Source organism: Biomphalaria glabrata, chromosome 12, assembly GCF_947242115.1.
Source record: "Biomphalaria glabrata chromosome 12, xgBioGlab47.1, whole genome shotgun sequence".
Classification (NCBI taxonomy): domain Eukaryota; kingdom Metazoa; phylum Mollusca; class Gastropoda; family Planorbidae; genus Biomphalaria; species Biomphalaria glabrata.
Genome location: NC_074722.1, coordinates 30048074 through 30069510, shown reverse-complemented (window position 1 = coordinate 30069510; position 21437 = coordinate 30048074). Strand labels below are relative to the sequence as shown.

At 32.5% G+C, this 21437-nt stretch overlaps 1 protein-coding gene across 5 annotated transcripts in view; it reads left to right on the top strand.

The window, feature by feature from the left end:
• Positions 1–21437, top strand: part of LOC106051541 (uncharacterized) — a 37636-nt gene that overhangs the window by 3767 nt on the left and 12432 nt on the right. The window contains exons 2-17 of one of the 5 annotated variants that reach the window (XM_056005780.1): positions 871–926; positions 2443–2495; positions 5649–5720; positions 9429–9520; positions 10329–10393; positions 10947–11125; positions 11958–12023; positions 12454–12591; positions 13898–13954; positions 14181–14268; positions 15669–15844; positions 17354–17500; positions 17670–17730; positions 18224–18363; positions 19079–19257; positions 20261–21204. In XM_056005780.1, coding sequence (XP_055861755.1) covers positions 2452–2495; positions 5649–5720; positions 9429–9520; positions 10329–10393; positions 10947–11125; positions 11958–12023; positions 12454–12591; positions 13898–13954; positions 14181–14268; positions 15669–15844; positions 17354–17500; positions 17670–17730; positions 18224–18363; positions 19079–19257; positions 20261–21204 — 2448 coding nt within the window. In that variant the 5' untranslated portion in view covers positions 871–926; positions 2443–2451. Of the gene's footprint in view, positions 1–870; positions 927–2442; positions 2496–2836; positions 2880–5648; positions 5721–9428; positions 9521–10328; positions 10394–10946; positions 11126–11957; positions 12024–12453; positions 12592–13897; positions 13955–14180; positions 14269–15668; positions 15845–17353; positions 17501–17669; positions 17731–18223; positions 18364–19078; positions 19258–20260; positions 21205–21437 lie in introns of those variants that run through there. The other 4 variants (XM_013206724.2, XM_056005781.1, XM_056005782.1 and 1 more) reach the window with 4 other exon arrangements.

Below are 21437 nucleotides of genomic sequence, written 5' to 3'. Positions count from 1 at the left end.
ATAGTTGTTGCAGTCACTCCGATCCCCTTTGTTCTTGTATATTGTGACTATAGTTGCGTCTCGCGTGTCCTGTGAGACATGACCTGTTTCCCAACAGCGGCAGCGGAGAGTATAGAGTTCAGGGAGCAGGAGTGATTCGTTGACTTTCACTACTTCCACTGGGATACCATCGCTCCCAGATTTTCTATTTTTTAAGCAGTTAATTGCTTTTTTGAGGTCACTAAGGCTCGGAAGCTCATCTAGGCATTCCAGTACTGGAAGATCTGGTAGAGAAGCCAGGGCGACATCGTCTACTGTATTCTGTGTGGCATAGACTTCGAGGTAGTGTTCTGTCCATCGTTCTAGCTGCTTGGTTTGATCTGTAATTTTTTCTCCTGATTTGGATAGAAGGGGGGCAGGCTTAGACACTGTTGGACCCAGGGCCGCTTTAATGACATCAAATAGAGCTTTGCTATTTCCTGAGTGGAGACTGTCTTGGATTCTGTTGCAGGTATCCCTCCAAAAGTTGTTAGCACATTTTCTAGCCATTTGTTTCGCCTCTTTATTATCACTTATTAGATACAGTGAGTATAATAGAAGTGTATTAGTATTATACTTCTATTATACTCACTGTATCTTATCTAATCTAATAAAATACAGATGTTGATGTACTTCAAAAAAGAAAATGATTACCTCCTACGCATGTTCCTAGGGAAAACTGTATTAGTGTACATATAATCATGAGCGTGGCCAGAATTTTGTGTGTGTGTGTGTGGGGGGGGGGTAATTTTTTCCTTGGCATACACACACACACTCTCATATAAATTTAATAATAATTGCAATAGTTATGTTTTTTTCAAATAGTCTCTTTTTCTTTCTTTCAATTCTCAGGATGGTGTGGATAGCACTGAAGATGCTAGTGAAGGCAAATCTCAATTAAGAAAAAGGTATATGATATATAATATATATATATATATATATATATATATATATATATATATATATATATATATATATAATATGTATTCTATGGTGTTGAAAGTATGTATTAGACAATTTAGCTTTTTATTACAGAGTGTTTCTCAATCACTTTATTGTTTCTTTTAATTACTTGATTGCTGAACATGCTGATTAATTTTTGTTAATCTGTTTGTCAGCTTGAAGTAAATGGAAAACAAAATAATTAAAAAAAAAAAAAACTAAGAGCATTATTAAATATTTTTATTACACTATATTTTTTTTTTGTTTCATTAAAATTTTACAGCCAGTTTTTTTTTTTTTTTTAATTTCTTTTCATAGAAGCTGTTTAAAAAAAATCTTTCAATATGTCGAAACAGTGAATTATTTATTTTGTTCATTTACTTGATAAGTTAGAGACTTAAGGTTCACACACATACATTCTATCATAACTGGCTGTATATGTTTCTCTTTATTTGACGTTAGAATTTGTTTTTTCCTATATAATTGTTTTAACTATAGTATACAATTTTATGAATTTAATGCACTTTTCCAAAGAACTATTACATTGATTATATCTAATTAGGTGTGTTAGACTGCATAGTTTCAGCTTTATCCTATTGTAGCCATATTTATTATTTTATCTTTGATCATCCATTGAAGCTCAACAAGCTCATAGTATTTGCAATCAATTTTAAATTGTTTTTCTAAAACCATGAACCTTTTTGTTTGTGTTTTAATAAAGAAATATTAAATGTATACAGTCATGAATTGTTTATAATCACAGTTAATGGGCTGCAGACTCCATAATAATAAAAAGTTGAAGATAAAATGTCATGCAATTAGTTGCAATTACTTTTATATGACCCAATATATATATATATATTAGGCTAGATTTGCTAGAGTGTTTAACCCCAAGACATTTGAGATAAATATTATTACTATTAAAAAAAAATCATTTGAAGTTATAAAATCTGAAGTGGTAAAATATGACTGTACTTGTTAGCTACTAAAAAGTTTATTTTGTGTTAATATTTTTAAAAATCTAGGAACTCGAGAACCTTATGGATGTATTTTATATGTGATGATTTGATTAGCTTTGGGGACGCTATGGCTGAGAGGTTAAGAGCTTAACTTCCGTACCTGGGGTCATGGGTTCGAATCTCGTTGAAGACTGGGATTTTTTATTTCGGGATCTTTGGGCACCCCTGAGAACACCCAGCTCTAATGGGTACCTAAAATTAGTAGGGGAAATGTAAAGGCTGTTGGTCATTGTGCTGGCCACATAACACCCTGCTCGTTAACCATTGACCAAAGTAACAGATGACCTTAACTTCATCTGCCCTGTAGATTGCAAGGTCTGAAAGGGGAACTTTACTTTTTTTAAATTTTATTTGATTAGCTTTGAAACAACTATTATTAAAATTAGAATCATTTTTTTTTAGATGATCTTTTTTCTTTTATATTTATATAATGTGACTTTTTCTTTTCTTCACTTTTATCTAGAGAGGTCTAATGCAACCACTTTTAAGGAGTTGGTGTCCTGTATTTTTCTATAGGTAGAAGTTAAAAAAAAAACAACAACATTTATTTCAAACCAATCTTACCTTCCCCTTGGAGGTCATTTTTGTTTCATTTTTTTAAATAGCCTCTATTAGGGATGTTGAAATAATCAGTTTTTAAGCAATTAAAAAATAAAGGTACTGTTTTTATTTCTTTGAACTAGAAAGAACAATGTAGCACAAGCTTTCTTCTCTCCTATTTGGAAGTTTTTCTTTGTATTAACAATTTTCACTCTCTTGTTTTAAAATATAACTTTTTAACATTGTGTCTTGAATAAACCAGAAAAGTAATCACTTTTTTTTAATATAAATATATCTTTTGTTTGAAATCTTTACAGTTATGAAAAAGAGCTTTTTAAATGTATATGATAAACAGTTTACGTATGTCAGACTTTATAATTATTTATAATTAAGTAATACAAGCTTTAACTTGGTAGCTTTCTATTGCCTAATGTTACTTTTACACTTACAAGTAAGGAAAAAGAAAATGAGCTTTGGCTTTTGTTATGATAGTATTATATTTCTGCCACTGTAATGCCCATCATAATCATGTAGTTATAATACATAATTATAAGTTAGCAAATAATGTACAATGACTAGAGAGGTTAACTGTTGTGCTAAACCTTTCACTTACATGAAATCAAATGTAAACCAAATCTAATGATAGCTCTGTGACACCTTTATTATATTTAGGCTAAGTGCTCTATGTAGTTTCTAAATGAAAGAAAAAGAACTTGGACCTATTGTGATGCTCCTGTTGCGTAGTTAATATGTATCAGTATTTCTAGACACAAATCTAGTCACACATAACTGAAGCGTGTGCCAGAGATTTATGAAACTGATAAATCAACCCAAATCTATTTTATAAAACTGTTTATTTTAATAGCAAGAACTTGAATCATAAAATAAATAAGCACCCACAAAATATTTCTAGCGTGATTTCAAAATATAAATCAATTAGAATCAGAGATATTTTCAAAATGAAAGAAAACAAATTATGAACTTGAATTTTCGGTTCGGACCCATTTTATACACTGCCATCTCGGAATCGATTTTAGAATAATCAGGACGCACGATGCTGCATAGTTTAAGTTTATTTTTAGCCCACTGGGAATTTAGGACTTGTTTTAGCTCCTCTATAAGTTTTCTTTTCCTAGAAATAAATGTAACAGAAAAACAACATGTATTTGGCTAACTTAAATTGACATGCGACAGTAACTAATAATATAGTTGAATTCAGCTTATCAGATCAACTGCTTATTTGGACTGAATTCTTAAGTACCAAAACAAATCAGATTACACTGTTGAATCTCAGACTAGCCGGTTATTAGAACCAAATCAATCCTATCCCAATGTGATGTAACCGTATATACAAATGTTGTAGAGATGATACCATTATCACACCCAATTGTTTTGTTTTTTTTTTAATAATAGTTACAAAAAAGAAAGCTCTCTTTACGAATGAAAGAAAAATGGTCAAGTGAATTGAAATCTTCCAATCATCATACACATTAAGAGCATGTTTTGAAAAAGTTTATATAGTTTGTAAAACACTATTTGAGGCATGTTAAGTCACATGCTCACTTTTTAAATTTCTTCTTTTTCTTCATTGTTCATACTATTATTATCAATATATCTGAGATGAAATAATTATTCTATTAATTTCTTTTGTATTTTATTTTATAGCTTTTTTATGGCTCTACTTTCATGCTTATAGCATGCTCAGAGCGCTATGGTCCAATCTTATTTGTGGGGGGAGGGGGTATCTGGGAGAAGGTTTTCCCTGCTACCTTTAGGTGCTCAGTAAACACAACTCTGCTTGAGTCAGATGTCGAACCTGTAGCCCCTTTCATAGGTAGCCAAGTTCAAACGTACTTAGCCTTTTTAATTCATCTATACCCACCTCCTCTGAACAGTACTGAACATAATCTTTATAGATATTATGCAAAACTATCATAATAGCTAGGACTACAAACTTGTATGTACTGGGTTTAGTTTGTAAGCTATTTGAAGATAGAATAATGACTTTCTGCGCCACATTTTCATGTTTAAATGATCAATGATTATTTTTTTAATAAAAACATTGTGCGCCTTGAAGCTATTTTACATTTCAAGTCAAGTAATATGATACTTCTGCCATCTTCTATTATGGATTTATAGCTGCCTCTGTTTAAGAGATAAGCAGCTATTTGGCCCCACTGTCATATTTAGATCTAAAAATAACAATAAAAACTAATATTTAAAATGCTATTGAAAAACAGAATTCACTGTCTGTATTGTGCTTGAAATAGGTGCCATTGTTACCTTTGGACTTCTCCCAGCTAGCCATTTTGTTTTTAAAATTCAATATGCAAACAATATTTTTAAAACAAAATTACTGAGTTTCATATAGTATTTATATTAATTATAGTAAAGGAAATAATTAAACTTTTGTATTCAATGACACATGCATACGTCTTTTAGTATTGGTTTTAGTTGTTAGTTAGTTACTTGCAATAGAAATGGGCATGGTTCGAACCCTTTACCATCAAGATAAATCAGAGCGCATTCCACATGTCAAATCAGCCATATTCTAAGATCATTAATTTTTTAAAATTTTAAACACATTACTCTGTATTAATCTGCTGTTATATTACCATCAGGGCCAGTGTATTTGTATAATGCATTTTTCCCAAACTGTGTTCCTTGAGGCCTGAATAGGTGTTCTATGAACTGTTCCGTGAACTGTTTCAATAATTTCACTAGTTAACCACCACATGAATTAATCTCTCTAAAAATTAAGCAAAATGTTCCACTAAATACTCAGAATGTGTGAAGTGTTCCTTTTAGGGAAAAGTCAGGGAAACACTGGTATAATTTTATGTGTGTGTGAGATTGATTTGTACTTTATTATTATTTTGAATTATTTGTTGGTGTTTTTTGTTTTGTTTGATATACTATAGAAGATGTTTTTTGAAGGAGATATTAAATATCATCCAGTCCAATTTTATAGGAAACAACAGATGTTATGTGCTCATATGCATTTATGTTTAGCTTGCACATCAAGGCTTGTGTTTGATATATTTAAATATTGGCAGCCACCAGCACTCACATAGTGAAATGTTATGCTTTCACACCAAAAATGTAGTCCATGAACTTGAACACTTTCAGATCCAAGACTTCCCGAGAAAAGCTGAGAAAAATATTCAGCACTGTTCGTTTTATATCCAAGCTTAGACCTTGGTGAGCTTAGTATTACTCCCCTTTCTCCACCCCCCCGACTGCATCTTGCTAACTTTTTACTTTCTTTTTCATTTAGAGAGTTTAATGATCATTTACAGCATATACTATTTTATATTATTCAAGACTCACAAACCAAAGCAAAAGAATTGAACTGTTAGGTGTTGAACCAAAACTACATGCTAGTGCATAATTATTAGGAGGCCGGCAGTATTACTGGGTTTTTTATTTATTTTATTTTTTTAAATTACGTTGCTAAATTGATTTTAAATATTTGTGGCCATATACATAATGTCATAAAATTTGCTGTAAGCTCAAATATAACACCTTTAGCAGCTAAAAAAAAAAAAGAAATCAGAATTATATTCTTAATATCATTTCTAAATGGTCACCATATTGTTCAATTCTGAGGTAGAATCAATTCTGTGTTATTAATTCCCTCCTTTGCTCTTGGCATATTTGTTTTGTTGTTGGCCAGTCTGAACTGCAGTGAGTCGTTTCTGTTCATTTTGTAGTTGTCTCATGTTGTGGAAGGTTGAAATAGAATAACAAAATCTACTGCATTGTGAAGCGTGACAGTTGTTTCAGAAATTGTACAGTCTTATATTTCTGTGCTAGACTGTTAAGCTACATCCATTACTATCTTTTTCTTTTTAATTCCATAATGTACCATTTTCTTTAAAAAATGTAAAAAGATTTACAAATGACAGAAGTCTAGATGTATTGTAGCTCTTCTTACATGAAACTATGTCCAGCAGTTGTTGAGGTTTGGACCTAATTCAAAACATTACAGTTAATTTTAAATAGTGTTTATAAGATCCCATATTTCTTCATGCTGCAAAGTATTTTGTAACATTATTCAATGTGTATGGATGTAGTTACTTAGAGAAAATTACCCTCTAATGATCTGCAGAAGTGATGTTTGAGGTGTTCACAGCCTGTTAGTACATTTCTGAAAAAAAAATGCAATGCAAGCTCCAAGAGCATGTAGCACATATTCTTTCAAGTCAGAAGATTTATAGTCATAATACTCAAACCTTTTAGAATGTTTCAAATCTTTGGACATGACTTCTAAAATCTAAAATACTTGACATGTCCATAAAAGATCAAAGTTATCAAAAAAGAATAAAATAATTTGTATTCAAAGAAATGAAAATTGCGGGTATGAAACCTTTTCCTATATAGCTAAACCATAGGAACCAAATAATACTGGACATTGTGATTATTCCAGCAAATCAAAAGGTAGTTGTATTATCCAAACATTACTAAAACTTGGATTTAAAAAATTGCTTTTTTTTTTTTTTTAACTAAAAAGGCAATTGAACTGAAAGAATCTGTTTGAAATGTGTTTTTTTTAATGTGTATCACTTCTGCAATCATCTGTATGCTGGAGTGTAAAATAAAAATACTTTTAAAAAAAATGGCTTTGACTTGATTCTGTTTTCTAAACCACTTTTTTCATGCCAGGTTTTTCAGAGCACCCATATACTATGCTAATTATGTTAGTGTGTAGTTTGAGAGTTGTGTCACTAATTTTTGCTAAACATCTGGCCTGGATTTCTTCATAAATTGTTCTTACCATACTAAAGTCCTACTAGCAACATTAAATTGTTCTTTTGTATAGTTGGCAAAAGATTTATATATTAACTTGCTTCTTTTTTTTTGTAAATGTTAACTTAGTGCTTTTAAAAATGCAATTTTATATGTATCTGTAGTACTATGCCATATTCAGTAATAGAAGTTGCTAAACTCTTATATCATAGTGCCACACATAATCAGAGCATTAAGTTAATCTCTTTATTTTAACATTGGCTTGCATGTAGTAAATAGCACCATCCCTTATTATTTACAGGGCTCATGTATCAACAACACATACTTTTTTTTTCTCATTTACTTATTATTTGCATTGCTTTTTTTTTTTTAAGGTGTTGGGAGGGGGGATTTTGTTCACACATCTGGCATACAATTACTGACAAATGTTCTACTGTATTCATAACTTTATTTAGTGAAACTACCTTTAAGGTTTTATTTCTTAATTAAAACAGCAGACAAATAATTATTATTCTGTACTCATTAGTATAGCTCCTCCTTCGTGATAGAAGAAGAGCACATTTTTCATATCCTATGATCTCGAAGATGACTGTTAAGTCCAACCCTCGCTTTAAAAAGCCGGCCGCATACGTGGCTTTGGTAGGTTTGGTCAGTTGTTGCAGATAGGCCTGCTTCTTCTTTCAGCTTCTGGTTGGTTCGGCACTCTTTCACACTGGCCACTCTCCTTACTTCATATCTCACGACTTCAAGCGATGAGAAGCGATCGAGAGCTAGTGCTTCCCAGCCATGAATGTCAATATTTACTCCTTGAAGGATCTCTTTACTGTGTCCTTATAGCGCTTGTATTGACCCCCCTGGGAGCGCTTACCTGCACACAGCTCCCCATACAGAAGTCGTTTGGGAAGGCGATTGTCTGGCATGCAGACTACATGTCCTGCCTTTACTCATTAATACTATTATTTAGTTATATAAAGTATTTTTAGTTACATCAATTATATATATTATATATAAATATATATATGTGTGTGTCTCATTCTGTCTCAGACAATGGATGCACACAGATGAGTCAGTGGTTCTAGTTTCTTCTTGTGGCGGGGCAGAATCTGGTTGGCTATCAAGCCAATTCTGGAGTGGCAAAGTTTGCCACAGTTCCCACGTGTGTGCATCTGTTTCAGGGCAACTTTCTTTTTCCTTCTCTTGACTAAGGCAGATTTGTTCCTTTTGCTCTCCCCCGAGGTTTGTACCAGCACAGTACTTGCTGTGCGATCTTGGCCTACTTCCTCCTACAAACTTTCATTAATGCCTGTAGTTTTCATGTCTCACTTGCAGACATCTCTGTAGTTTAGTCTTGGGTGACTTTTGGGTTTGATTCCTGCCACAAACAATAAAGATGATTAAAAAAAATTGGTACATTTAAGTCTGTACAATAACAAAGTCAATTGTCCATGCTTAACATTTCGCCATGTACAACTCAACTTTTCTTGATGTTCTTTTGGTATTGCCAGCATTGTCTTTGTCAAAGTTGCCTGCCAGCATGGTGTACAGGATATGCTAGATTTGTCTGGGTTTTTTTTTATGCAAATCTTTTTTTGTTGGAATTTCAGGATGACTCATATTTTTTTAATATTACATTTAAAATATGTTAAAATCATTTATTTTATGGCTAATATTTGAAATTATGTAAAATAATATGATTAAAAGTTATATGAAATATAATGTTGTTCTAGCTAGTATTGAGTAATTTTATCTGGTAATTTTAATTATAATTAGGCAGAACAGATAAAGCAATTAAAATTGTGGCTCTACTTGAATCTAAGTTATTTTAATCTTTTTGTTTAGTAGATGTAATTTTAATGAACATGTATTTGTTAGTTACTCTATTGTTTAGTCTATGTGATTGTATTGTTGTAGTGTAGTCTTTGTCTTAGTTTTAGTCTAGTCTATGTAATTGTATTGTATTCTTGTCTCAGTTTTTAGTCTAGTCTATGTAATTGTATTGTATTCTTGTCTCAGTTTTTAGTCTAGTCTATGTAATTGTGTTGTATTCTTGTCTCAGTTTTTAGTCTAGTCTGTGTAACTGTGTTGCTATCTCAGTTTTGTTTCAGTCTTTCATGAAGTCTCTCTTTTTAACACATTTAAACCTTTGTTTGTTCCCCTCAGTCTTAGTGAAAGTTATTTTACAGTCAAGGGGGCAGCACTAATACTTCCTCACAATGAATGTACCAAGAAGACATCTAAAAAGAGCCATGGAGGTAATTAATTCTTATTCTTATCTTTCTGGATGGCTGCCTGGTCATGCGGTTTGCACGCTGGACTGTCGTTCTGACTTATCGATGGTCCCGGGTTCAAACCCTGCCCGCTCCCATCCCCCGTCGTCCAGCGGGAGGTTTGGACTAGGAAGTAATTATCTTCAACTCTGAAGGAACATCCGAAATAAGTAAAACATTTTACAAACATTTTTTTAATATGTAACTTTTTTCTAACTTGGCAGGTCAATCTATAAATAGTTATGACCACTGTTGATCTTTAAAAGATTTTCCTTTTATAATTGTATATATTGAACTGCTTACTTCAAGTCATTGGAATAGAATTAAAAGCTGAATGTCAACAAATGAATGTAAATTTCTAAATAAAGAAAAAAAAAAAAGAATTTACTACATTTGATAATATTCTCTTTAAAAAAAAAAATAAAGAGCTTTTTAATTATTTCTTCCAGTAATTCCCAACCATTTTCTGACTGTAGGTCATATATAATTTTATGCATCACGCCAAAAATCATTTAAATCTATTGAAAGTTTATGTCAAATTTTATTTTCTGAGTTTTAAATACAGAGCAGAAATCTCTTTACACTTGTTTATCAGTGATACCCTAACTAATAAGTGTAAATAGATTTCTGCTTTGTATTTAAAACACAGAAAATAAAATTTGACATAATGGGTAAATTACATAATCCTATTGTGTTAGTCATCAGCTGTTTATGCCATTAAAACATGTAAAAAAGTAACTTACTAAAAAAGGGAGGCTAGTTACTGGTGATAGTTTTTTCCTTGTTGTTCTAGGCGAGATACAGAGTCACCTCCAGAGCATGCTTCACTTACTGAGACCTGAAGACACTATCAAGATAGTAAGTAATGCCATCTTGCGTAACAAAAATTACTTTGAAGCCATAGTATTTTTAGCTGAAGGATTGGTGTTTTATATATATATATATATACCTTTTTATCTTCCTCTTCTTGGTTCTCATTTTTTATATTGGAGAGGGGGGGAGCGGATAGCAGAAATAATTACTCAGTGGTTTCCAGATCAGGTGTTTTTGTTTTTTTTATCTATATGGGGGTTTTGGGGCCAGTGTCTTGTTTGGACCTCTCGATAGAGTATGCAGATTTGAAGGTTATGGTTGGCAAATTTCTCTAGTCCCAATTTTTAGCTTCTGGAACATGTACCATATTAAGCAATAAAGCATTTGAGGTGCTGAAACTATACAGAATACTGCACAACAATATTTCAACTATAACAATAATATTTCATGATTTAGATCATGGACACTAAATGTAATCAAAGCTTCTTTATCAAGTTTAAATGGTTTTTCTTTATTGGTATGCTCACAACCAGGGATTTTCATAAAGTAAGATTTGTCTTTCTTATAACATAACTTAGTTTGGCCCTCTTATTCACAGGCAGTCAGGCTGGAAGATGTCAATTGCTGGAGTCGCTACATGGCCCTTGTTTCCACTCGTGGGCGCCAGGACACAGAGGAAGCTGTAATTTTGGGGATAGATTGCTCAATCACTGAGGCTTTTATAGGATTGGTCCTTCCTATATGGATGGGACTAAAGCTCAAACTAGGAGGAGATGGGTAAGCAAATATTGTACTTGTAATGTTGTAAACAACTACACAAAGCACTTGTACCTTTAACAAGTCTGACAAGTACGCCCTTTGAAACAAGCTTTTTTCTAATCAATAGCATTCATTCCCTTTAAAGAACTGCCATCAGGTTGTTATTCTCCTTTTTTTTTTTTTTTTTATTATGTCTTGAAGTGAAAATAAGGATAGGAGGTAGATGTAAAGTTGAAGAATGATTGTCACTTGAATAGGTATCATCATCAAACTCCATTTGAGTGAGGGTTTGAGAGGCTCAAATTCTCTTTTGCAAAAGCCCTGGACAGAAACCCTGCTGTTTTGCACAATACAGGTAGAGAATTTTTGGTTTCCCACACCTGTTGAGACGGAGATTAGCAGTGAAAAAGAATATGAGACATGGTTTCCTCTTCTTCCAAGTGGGGGGGGGGGCACTGTGAGTCAAAATTTGGCCATAGCCATGAGAAATATGAGCCAACAGGACAGTGACCTGTCCTGCACTGTGCTATAATAGCTTGCTCAGGCCTGGACAGCCTCCACCACGGTGAAGTGCGGTCAGAGTGCCTCATGCACTCCAAGACTAATTAGGCTTTTTGGGACTTGTCCAGAATAGGTAGTAGAATATAAGCACTTTGCCAAGAACTTTAGTTTGTATTTCATTGCTGAAATAGAACTTTGATCCTGTTAAAATTTATGAGGAATCAGATGGCAAATGAAAACACTACTTTATCTCTTGGTCAGTGTCACTTGAGTTCAATTAGAAAGAATTATTTGTAACTGGTTTAATTTGTCTATTTCATGTTTTAATATTATCTTAATCTCCTTTCAGTGGCTTCAGTCTATGTACAGATGAACAACGCTATTTATTTAAACCAGTCTCTGTGCAGGCAATGTGGTAAGTCTATACATTGGATTTTCCCTAAACCGATTGCTTGTATAACGCTAAAATTTCTGGCAATATTGTAAAAAAAAAAGGTACAAAACAAAATATTCAATGAAGATTTCTTTTATACACTTTCTAAAAAACATTTTCTTATTTTTTTTTTCTGAATATAAAAGAACTGTTTGACAACTTTTTTTTCCATGATTGCAGCTATATTTTTAATGTTGGCTTTATAAAAAATATATATATAAAATATAAACAATTAAACTTTCTCTTATTTGGGGAATTAATGTTGTCATTCTGTATATTTAAATTATTGTGTTTTTTTATATTTACTTTTTAAAAAAAAAAAAAAAGATTCTTCATTGTTGATAAAAATGCTTAACTGCTCACTTGCTGTTTTTTTTTTTTTTTATTATTTTCTTGCTTCTTTTCTGAATAGGTCAGCTATACAAAGCTTGGTAAAGGTCATGCATATAGCTGAAGACATGAAGTACATTCATGATGGACTGACTCACACCTGGGTTGGCTATTACAAGTCTCATATTGATCGCAGGGATGCTGCCAGGGCATTGGCCTGGTGAGTTCAAAATCTCATCTTCCAAAAGTTTAAGTTTTGTAACAGTGTGTGCTTTATGCCACAATTTATCCATATCAAAACCAAAAATCATAACATATTGAGTTAATGTGGCTTTCTTAATCAAGCCTTAATAATCTTTGATATCTTGTCTAAGGCAAGACTGGAATTGATTAAGAAATTTTAGGTTTAATGCTTTTACATGTTGCTTTGTAGTTATTTAGACCCTTTTGGGTCGTGTAGCACTTTTTATGGCCAGCATTCTCTTTCCATTATAAGGGCTTCACTTAACTCATTTTAGTTGTTCTTGGTCACTTATGTTCTTCTGGTCACGTAGTAGTATTCCACCTAAAATTCTTTTCTGACACTTTTGATGGAATACACTCAATTAGTGATCTACCTTTTAAACTTTTCTCTTTGTCGTACTGGTAGACTTGGTTGTTGAAAGGATAAGAGTATTCTATAGATGTATCTTTGTTGCAAGATCATTTGTTTTTATGAACCAAATAATTTTTTCATCTCTTAAAAAATTGCACAATCTAATTTAAAATGTGTAGAAATAAATGTATTGGCTAGCCAAATAAATTTTTAAATAAAGAAAGTTCCCCTTTCAGACCTTGCGATCTATAGAGCAGATGATGTAAAGGTCATCTGTTTCTTTGGCTAAAGTTTAATGAGGAGGGTGTCATGTAGCCAGCACAAGAATCAACAGCCTTTACTTTTCTGAAAATCAGGTACCCAATTGGAGTTGGGAGGACTCAGGGGCTTCCTAAAAATCCTGAAATTCAAAATCCTATTCTTCACTTAGATTCAAACCCAGTACCTCAAATTCCGAAGCCAAGCTCTTATCCACTCATCTGCTCCCCTGGCTAGCTAAATACTTTAACAATTTTTGGCATTACTTATAAGCTAACCATCGCTTCATTGACTGTCATTTTTATTGTATTATCAAGTACCAAGAATGGGTTGTGTAGATAAGCATGAGTAAGCTGCCAATTTGAATGTCTTTGGTTGAATCCTCATTAAGACACTGGCATGTTTTAGTTTGATTTTGGGCCTGCCTGAAGTCCCAACCTTGATTCATCACCATGTATTTTTGCCTCAGTTAATAGGAAGTAAAGCCTAATAGTTGGTGGGACATAATACTGTTAACATTAGGCCATAAATTGAATAAACACCTGGCCTGTGGAGTTTTACTCTTATTGATTAATTTGTGCAACTGACAATAAAATGTTCAATAACCTCCTTCGCAGTATGTGATTTCTTATCTCTGTCATAGCTTAACTAGTTTTACTCTTCATGTATCTAGGAATGTGGAGGGAGTGGAAGTCTTTGCACCATCAAGTCTTTCAATCAAAACTGATGAGTAAGTCCAAGCATTAAACTTTTGATTTAGAACTGGCTTACAAAGTGTATTTGTTTTCAATTAATCTATTGTTACGAGTCTGTTTTCTTAAATTATATTCTATTTTGAGTTGTCGCAATCAAAAGAAAATATTTGAGAAATATAGACTATTATTAGTTGTGCTATGCTAGGAGTGACTGCTTTTGAACGTTAAGATTTTAAGTTATAAATTTTGTGTCTTGAATAGTGAGGACAAAGTTATCAAGCAAGCTATAAGTCAGAAACTGAAGGAAGTGATGATGTCTGTAGACCTGGATGAAGCTACTTCTGTGATGGTATTGTTTTAATTTTGTCAAAAAGAAAATGCAAAATTAAACTTTTCTTTGTTGTTTTTGCCCTTTAAAACCTTAAGTTATTTTCATTTATTTTTTTTTTTTTTTTGTTATACAGGGAGCAATTGTTACTAAACAATGTCTTACCAACTTCTGTAGGCAGTATTCATTTTATTATTGTTGGCATTTAAGTCTGTTATCAAAATTTTAGACTTCAAACAATAAGATATTGTCAGACCCAATGATAAGCCAAAAAAAATCTTCTTTTAAAGTAATTTAGTATATCTGAAAAAAAAAGTATGTTTTAATGGCATATTGTTGCTTCACGATTTAATAATAATAATAATCTTTATTGTCCATATGGAAATTTGTCTTACAATTTGTGCATTACACCAAACAAAAAACATTATAACTATAAGAAACCAAAGTGTATATTCACACCAGACTCACACATAATTTACATGTGACAAAGTTTATTTCAGATTGTTCTTATTTAATGATTTGATTGCCAGGGGAACAAAAGAGTGTTTGTGTCTGTTTGTCTTTGCTATCGGTGTCTTGTATCTCTTTTGTGATGGTAAAATCACAAAATCCTGACACAAAGGGTGATTCTTTATTTCGAGGATCTTGTTAGCTTTTTTTATAGATGTTTGTCTCAAACATTTGTGTGGCTTATTTCTTTTGTTATGAACTGAATTCAATTGAGAACTCCAATTTCTATCACAAATCATGACCATAACAAAATTGATTTCAGAATTTCAAATCATCACCTCAACAATGATTATCGTGAAATGAGATTTATTTTTTCTTTACACATTCTTATTTGTAAAATGTCTTTAAGCACTTTTTATTACTGACCATATGGTTAAGAAAAAACAACAGCATATTATCTCATAGAGTTGTCCTAGATTACTTTTTTAGTCAGTATCCACCAGTCTTTTTTTGTGTGTTTTTTTTTAACTACCTACTACAGTCATAGTTGAAGTAGGTTGAAGTAACTACTGAAGTCTAAATAGTTTATTCTATTAGTGTCATATTTATTCTTGCCACCACATTCATACCTGTAATAAGCATTTTAACCGTTTAATCTAAAGTTGTGTGTTCTGACCACTAAAGTCATATCTATACTAGTGTATTTTAACCACTTAGATCATTTCTAAAAATGTGGAGTCATATTTAAAGTTATTTTCACATCACCTCAGTCATATCTAAAGTAATCATAGTAAGTAGTTAGTACTAACCCTCTGACATATTTAATGTTGTGTATGGAATATCCTTGTTTTAATTGAAATAGAGTCTATATAATCACTACACAATGTCCAAATAAGATCATCAATTTGTCTTGGTCTGCTACTAGCTTGATAAGTCTAATCTAAACTTTGTTCCTTCTTCATCTCATACAGCTCAGGAAAAAAGTTGAGGAGGGTCTGGGAATGAGTCTAATAGAATTCAAAAGTTATTTTGACGAGGAGGTGATGAGGATACTTGGACAGATGGATGAACCCTCCAAAATTTTAGATTATCTTTACTTGGGCTCTGAATGGAATGCTTCCAATCTTGATGAACTCAACAGTAAAGGGTAAGTTTTTTTTCATATATTTAAATCTGTACAGACTGCTCAGTTTCCATAGCAATGGCATTTTTACTTCGTACTGAATTATTGTTTTGTTTTTTTTAAATTGCTTTTAAAAAAGTGTCACTTTTGTTTCCTGTTAAATGTTAGCAGCTTTTATTCTGATAAATTGATTTAATGTTGTTTTTTTTTTAAATACTTCTTAAGTCTCCAAATAACCAAAATTTGGATTGTCTAAAACAATGGTCTATTTTAAATTAAATAGCTGAATAAGCTTCATTGGATATTTTTGTACTTAAGGTTATTCAGAGTATTCTGCTCTTTTTTACAGTTTGATATTTAATTGAATTCTCTAGTGCTAAAAAATAAAAATATTATTTGGTTGAAAAAATGTACATTTGATCAAAGTGTCTGTATTCTGTAAGCTGGATACACCTAAAGCTTATGGATTCCCATCTATTTAAAAAACATTAAATAAATTATAGCTTTTATATACTTTCATGCTTATATCATGCTCAGAGCACAATGTCCAATCTCATTTGTGGACCAGTTTGGGGGGAGGGGGGGGATTATCTGGAAGAAGGTTTTCCGTGCTGCCTTTAGGCGCTCAGTAAACACAACTCTGCTTGAGTCGAGTGTTGAACCTTGAGCTTATTCATAGGTAGCCAAGTTCAAGCGACCACGCTTCCCGGGCAAGAATATGCAAGTGTCAATACTTTGATTAGTTTTAGCCATAATTTGTCAAATATTTACCTAAATTAAAATTGATTATAAGATACAGAAATGTTAACAATAAAAAAAAAACTGTTATAAATGTATATCCAATGACAAAACTGCTACCCAAAGAGAGTGTATAAATTGTTTTATATTGTTCTATGGACATTTAAAATTGTGAAACTACATTTTGTTTGTGTGATTTGATCCCTGTTTGTAATTACACAGTCATATCTCAGTACATTTATTTATTTTTTTGGTTGAATGGTCCAGCGATGGGTGAATACTTTTAGTGATTTGATTTTAAAAAAATGAAGAATGGTGTCATGAGTCTGCCTTTTTTTTTTTACAGAAATTTTATTGATATCATATTATTAATTATAATTCTGAATTTTTTTATTTATTTATTTAATGTTGTTGTCAATTATAATACAATATATATGTCACTTTTAGATATAATAATAGCATCGATTCTCACATTACACATAACTTTTTTTTGTGAGTAGTGCCAGTCTAGATGTTCAAACTAGATGAAGAGAGAATTTTATTTTTGCTTTAATTGTCAAATATTTAATATTCATGTGTTTTTCAATTATATTTTTTTTTTCAGACTACTCAAATATAACTTTGGAACAATTATCTACCTTTAAAATCCACAATAACTTTTTGATTGCTTCTATAATGTTCATATTAGTTGTTTCTTTGTAACGTTTTCTTTATTTGATTTTTGTTTTAAAGGCACAATGGATCAATCAGCTCTTCTTCAATTTATAACTTTAAAAATGTTTTTCTTTCATCCAGGATTGGCTACATTCTCAATGTGACAAGGGAGATTGATAACTTCTTTGTAGGCATGTTTCAGTATTATAATGTCAGGGTGTTGGACGTGGAAGAGGAGGAACTATTAAGACATTGGGATAAGACTTATAAGTTTATCACCAAAGCCAGGTATGTGATATGTAGTTCTTGTTTGAATTTTGTATCATTCCATTCCAGGCTGGACTTTTCCTAGGATTATTAATAGTTTAAACTACTGGTTCTACATTAAAGAATATTTTTTAAAGCTTTGAAAAACTTACTGATATGTTTGTCTCTTTGTTGTTTTTTTCTCTCCCAGGAACCATAACTCTAAAGTACTTGTTCATTGTAAAATGGGAGTTAGTCGCTCTGCCTCAACTGTAAGTTTCATCATGTACTAATGGTTGTGTTGTTTGGTTTTTATACAAACTTTGAACTTTCATGACCACCTCAATGAACTATAAAATCTGAGATTTGATTTAACCCAAGGAAAAGCTATATAGTTTAAAGCTTGACAGATCTTCAAAAAATACTATAACATAGTTAAAATTTCGTAATGATTGATACTCGCAAAATATTACACTTTAAATTATACTAAAAGCCTGTTGCTTATTGAAAATAAAAAATCTATACTTGTATGTATGTCAGTAACATTACTGATGAGAAACTTCAACATATTTATTACTATTACAGGTTTTATTGATATTGAAATGCTATAGATTTAAATACATTATTATTTTAGCTGTTTGAACTTTCAAGTGTTGAATAACTTCAATCATCAAAAATTAAAATCAAGGCCAATAACTGTATTATTAGAAAAAGAAAGAACTACATTACTTCTCTTTACAAATTAAATATAATTTTCTTTATCAGGTTATGGCTTACCTTATGAAAGAGAAGCGTTGGACTGTGTCAGAAGCTTTTGATTTTGTCAAAGAAAGGCGTGGCTGTGTGAATCCCAATCCAGGATTTATGGAGCAGTTGTCCACATACCAGGGAATATTAACAGCCAGGTTAGTTATTGTTTTTTTTCCCTGACCCATGGTCGATAAGTTGATTTAGTAGGGAAATAGATAGTGAAAGAAAGAATAAAGGCCAGATAGATCAAGTAGCCACAGAACAATATATCAGCTCTTCTCTATAGCATTTGTAGTATTGGGCTATTAGAGCATATAAAATGACAACAGACCTTATAGGATTATAAGTGAGGTCTTCTAGTTCTGCTTGTCATCTATTTTTATGCATATTTTAAATACCTTTTTTTTTTAAGTTTGGCTGAAATTAAGAATAGTATATTTTTTCTTAGGGGGCATGGTAGTTGTGTTGTTAAGCACTTGACTTCTGAAACTGGGATCCTGGGTTAGAATCTCGGTGAAGACTGGGATTTTTACTTTCTGGATTTTTAGGCTGCCCATGACTCCACTCAACTCTAATGGGTACCTACTTAAGTTGGGGAAAGTAAAGGCTGTTGTTGGTTGTGCTGGCCACATGACACCCTGTTCGTTAACCTTTGGCCATAGAAATAGATGACCTTAACATCATCTGCCCCAATAGATCGCAAGGTCTGAAAGGGACTTCTCTTTACTTTTTTAAAAATTTTTTCTTAGAAATTAAGTCATGTAGCATTTATAACAAGAGTCTTCAAGTTTTCTTCCTACACCATTTTGTACTTTATGAGCTTGAAATTGTTGTCAGGTACAAACTTTCTTTTTTTCTGTCTGTATACAGCAATCAAAGAGATATTTTTCGCAGCAAGTCCAACCAAAACCTTCTGGAAGAAAACCCAGCTGAAACTGCAGAATTAGGTCAGGGTTCTTTTTTAGGAGCTAGCCTCTTCACAATGATGTCACACTCTGATTGGCCAATGGCTTCTGGGGGTGTGGCGCTGAAGGAAGAGTGGCTCTCAGGTTGGTTTTCTATTTCTGATTTTATTCCTTTTCGTCTAAATATCTACTTAATATAGAATTAACAAAAACTGAAAAAGCAGCAGTTTAAGTCCATAGTTTGCGACATTAACTAAAGACACTATAGACCAACTCTTACTGTTATAACCATGGGACATGATTTGAAATGGTCACATTTATCACTCAGCTATCAAGAAAAGGATGTTTTTTTAAGGGGGAGGGGATGTGTATTGTCCCTGTTGTTCCAGTGATAGAGAGTTATAGGTAATTTATGTCTGAGTAGCTCAAAAGTTCTTTATATATGGAAGTCACTGAGGACATAACTTTCTGTTTTGTATTTTATTCCCTCATTATTTTCTCACACCATTTGGTGCTGCTAGTTCATAGTTATTCAATAGTGATAAAAATGCAGCTTCATTTGTATCATTGATCCTTTAATCTGTTTGTGAATGAATACTTCTACTAATCATTTATTGTTACATTTTACTTTAAAGGTTAAACACTGAAACAAAAAAGAAATATAATTAATATTTATTTAGCTAAACAGCTTTTCAAGCTATATTGGGAATTGTCCCAACTCAATAATATGCATACATCCCAGTTTTTTTTTAAATGTATCTTAGAAGTGAATGTGTTTCTGAATTGAAGTAGTTTGATATTTAGTGTTTTAGGGAATTAATAGTGAGAATCAGAAATAATCTTAATTTCAGGATTAGGTTTACAATTAGTATTTTGGAATGTAATTCCTTTTAGTGTTAGAATTGAGGTTAGATTTAGATTAGCATTACAAAAACATTGAGGCTTGTATCTAAGATTTAGGTTGGTATAGAAGTTAGATTTTAGTGATATTAATGAAATTAAGGCATAACATTTTTTATGAGGGTATTTTCTGTTGTTGAATTCTTAAAAAGCCCCTAATTATCAAATACAAAATTATATTATTTATTTTTTATTATAAGAAATTGTTTGTAGAATGCTTAAGAAGTTGTTTTTTTTATCTGCCTAGAAATGCTCACCTCAGACTTTGCTGCTGACAGGGAACTAGAGGCTGCTGAGTCACGCAGTGCTGATTCTGTAGAAGAGGCTGTTCCTGATGTTCGAACACCTCCTCCAATAGAAGTGTTTGACTTCTCTCAAGACTTGCCATCTTCATGTGCATCTTCCAGTGCAGCCTCTTTCTCCAGGGCCTGCCTGGACCGCCAAATTTCCCCAGATTCTGAAATGACAGAGTCTGGCCCTTATGCCTCTTTGGCCAGCTCATCTCAGCATTCCGGAAGCCTTGGGCCTAGAATTAAACCAGACAGTTCCTGGATTAAGCTAGAGACTGAAGATTCCAACATTGATAAAGTAGAAGACTGTATTGTACGCACAGACTCTATACATATACCAGACTCAAAGACATTAACCTGCTTTAATACTCAAGGGACAGCTCACTCTCCCGAATTAGGAGATACCCATATAGACTCTGCTGGAAGTACCTCAGGGTATCACTTGACCAATGCTGTGGAGGCTGCCTCGCCAAGCTTAAGTCATTTCTCTCCTGCTGCTGCTAAAATCCAGGTAATCTCAGCTCAAGATGACGCTAAGTGTGATCCTGCTAAATTCACCATTGGAGATATTCAGATCTGCAGAGAACTTGCCTCGGATAGCCCCTGCATTGTTGATTCCATTTCAAATAATCCGTTGTCAATTTACTACTCATCCACTGATCTGGAAGATAATTTCTCAACAGCGGTTGATGCTGGTACCTCTGGATTGCTAGTATCCACTTCATCTCCAGAGGTATCTGACATAGAAGTCACTGACCACAGTATTGAAGAGAAAGAATTGCTCTCAGCAACAGGTGATAAGACTGATGATCCCAAAACAGCCAAGATAGCAATCAGCAGAATAGAAATGGGAGTACGTCAGTATTTCTTGAAAGAAAAGATACCTTGGAATATTGGAAAGGTAGCTTTATCAACCTTTTAAATTTAAATACAAGTAATGATTTTCCTGAAAAGTAATATGATAGTATCTCGATCTATATTTATTAGTAAAATAATTTTCTACACAATAATTAAAAAATTAGCACTAAAACAAAGGGCATTAGTTGCCTTTGATATTTTTCACTCACTTCCTAATTAAACACTGCCAGTAAAATGCACTAATTTACTTTATTTCTTCAGAAACTATTCATTCCA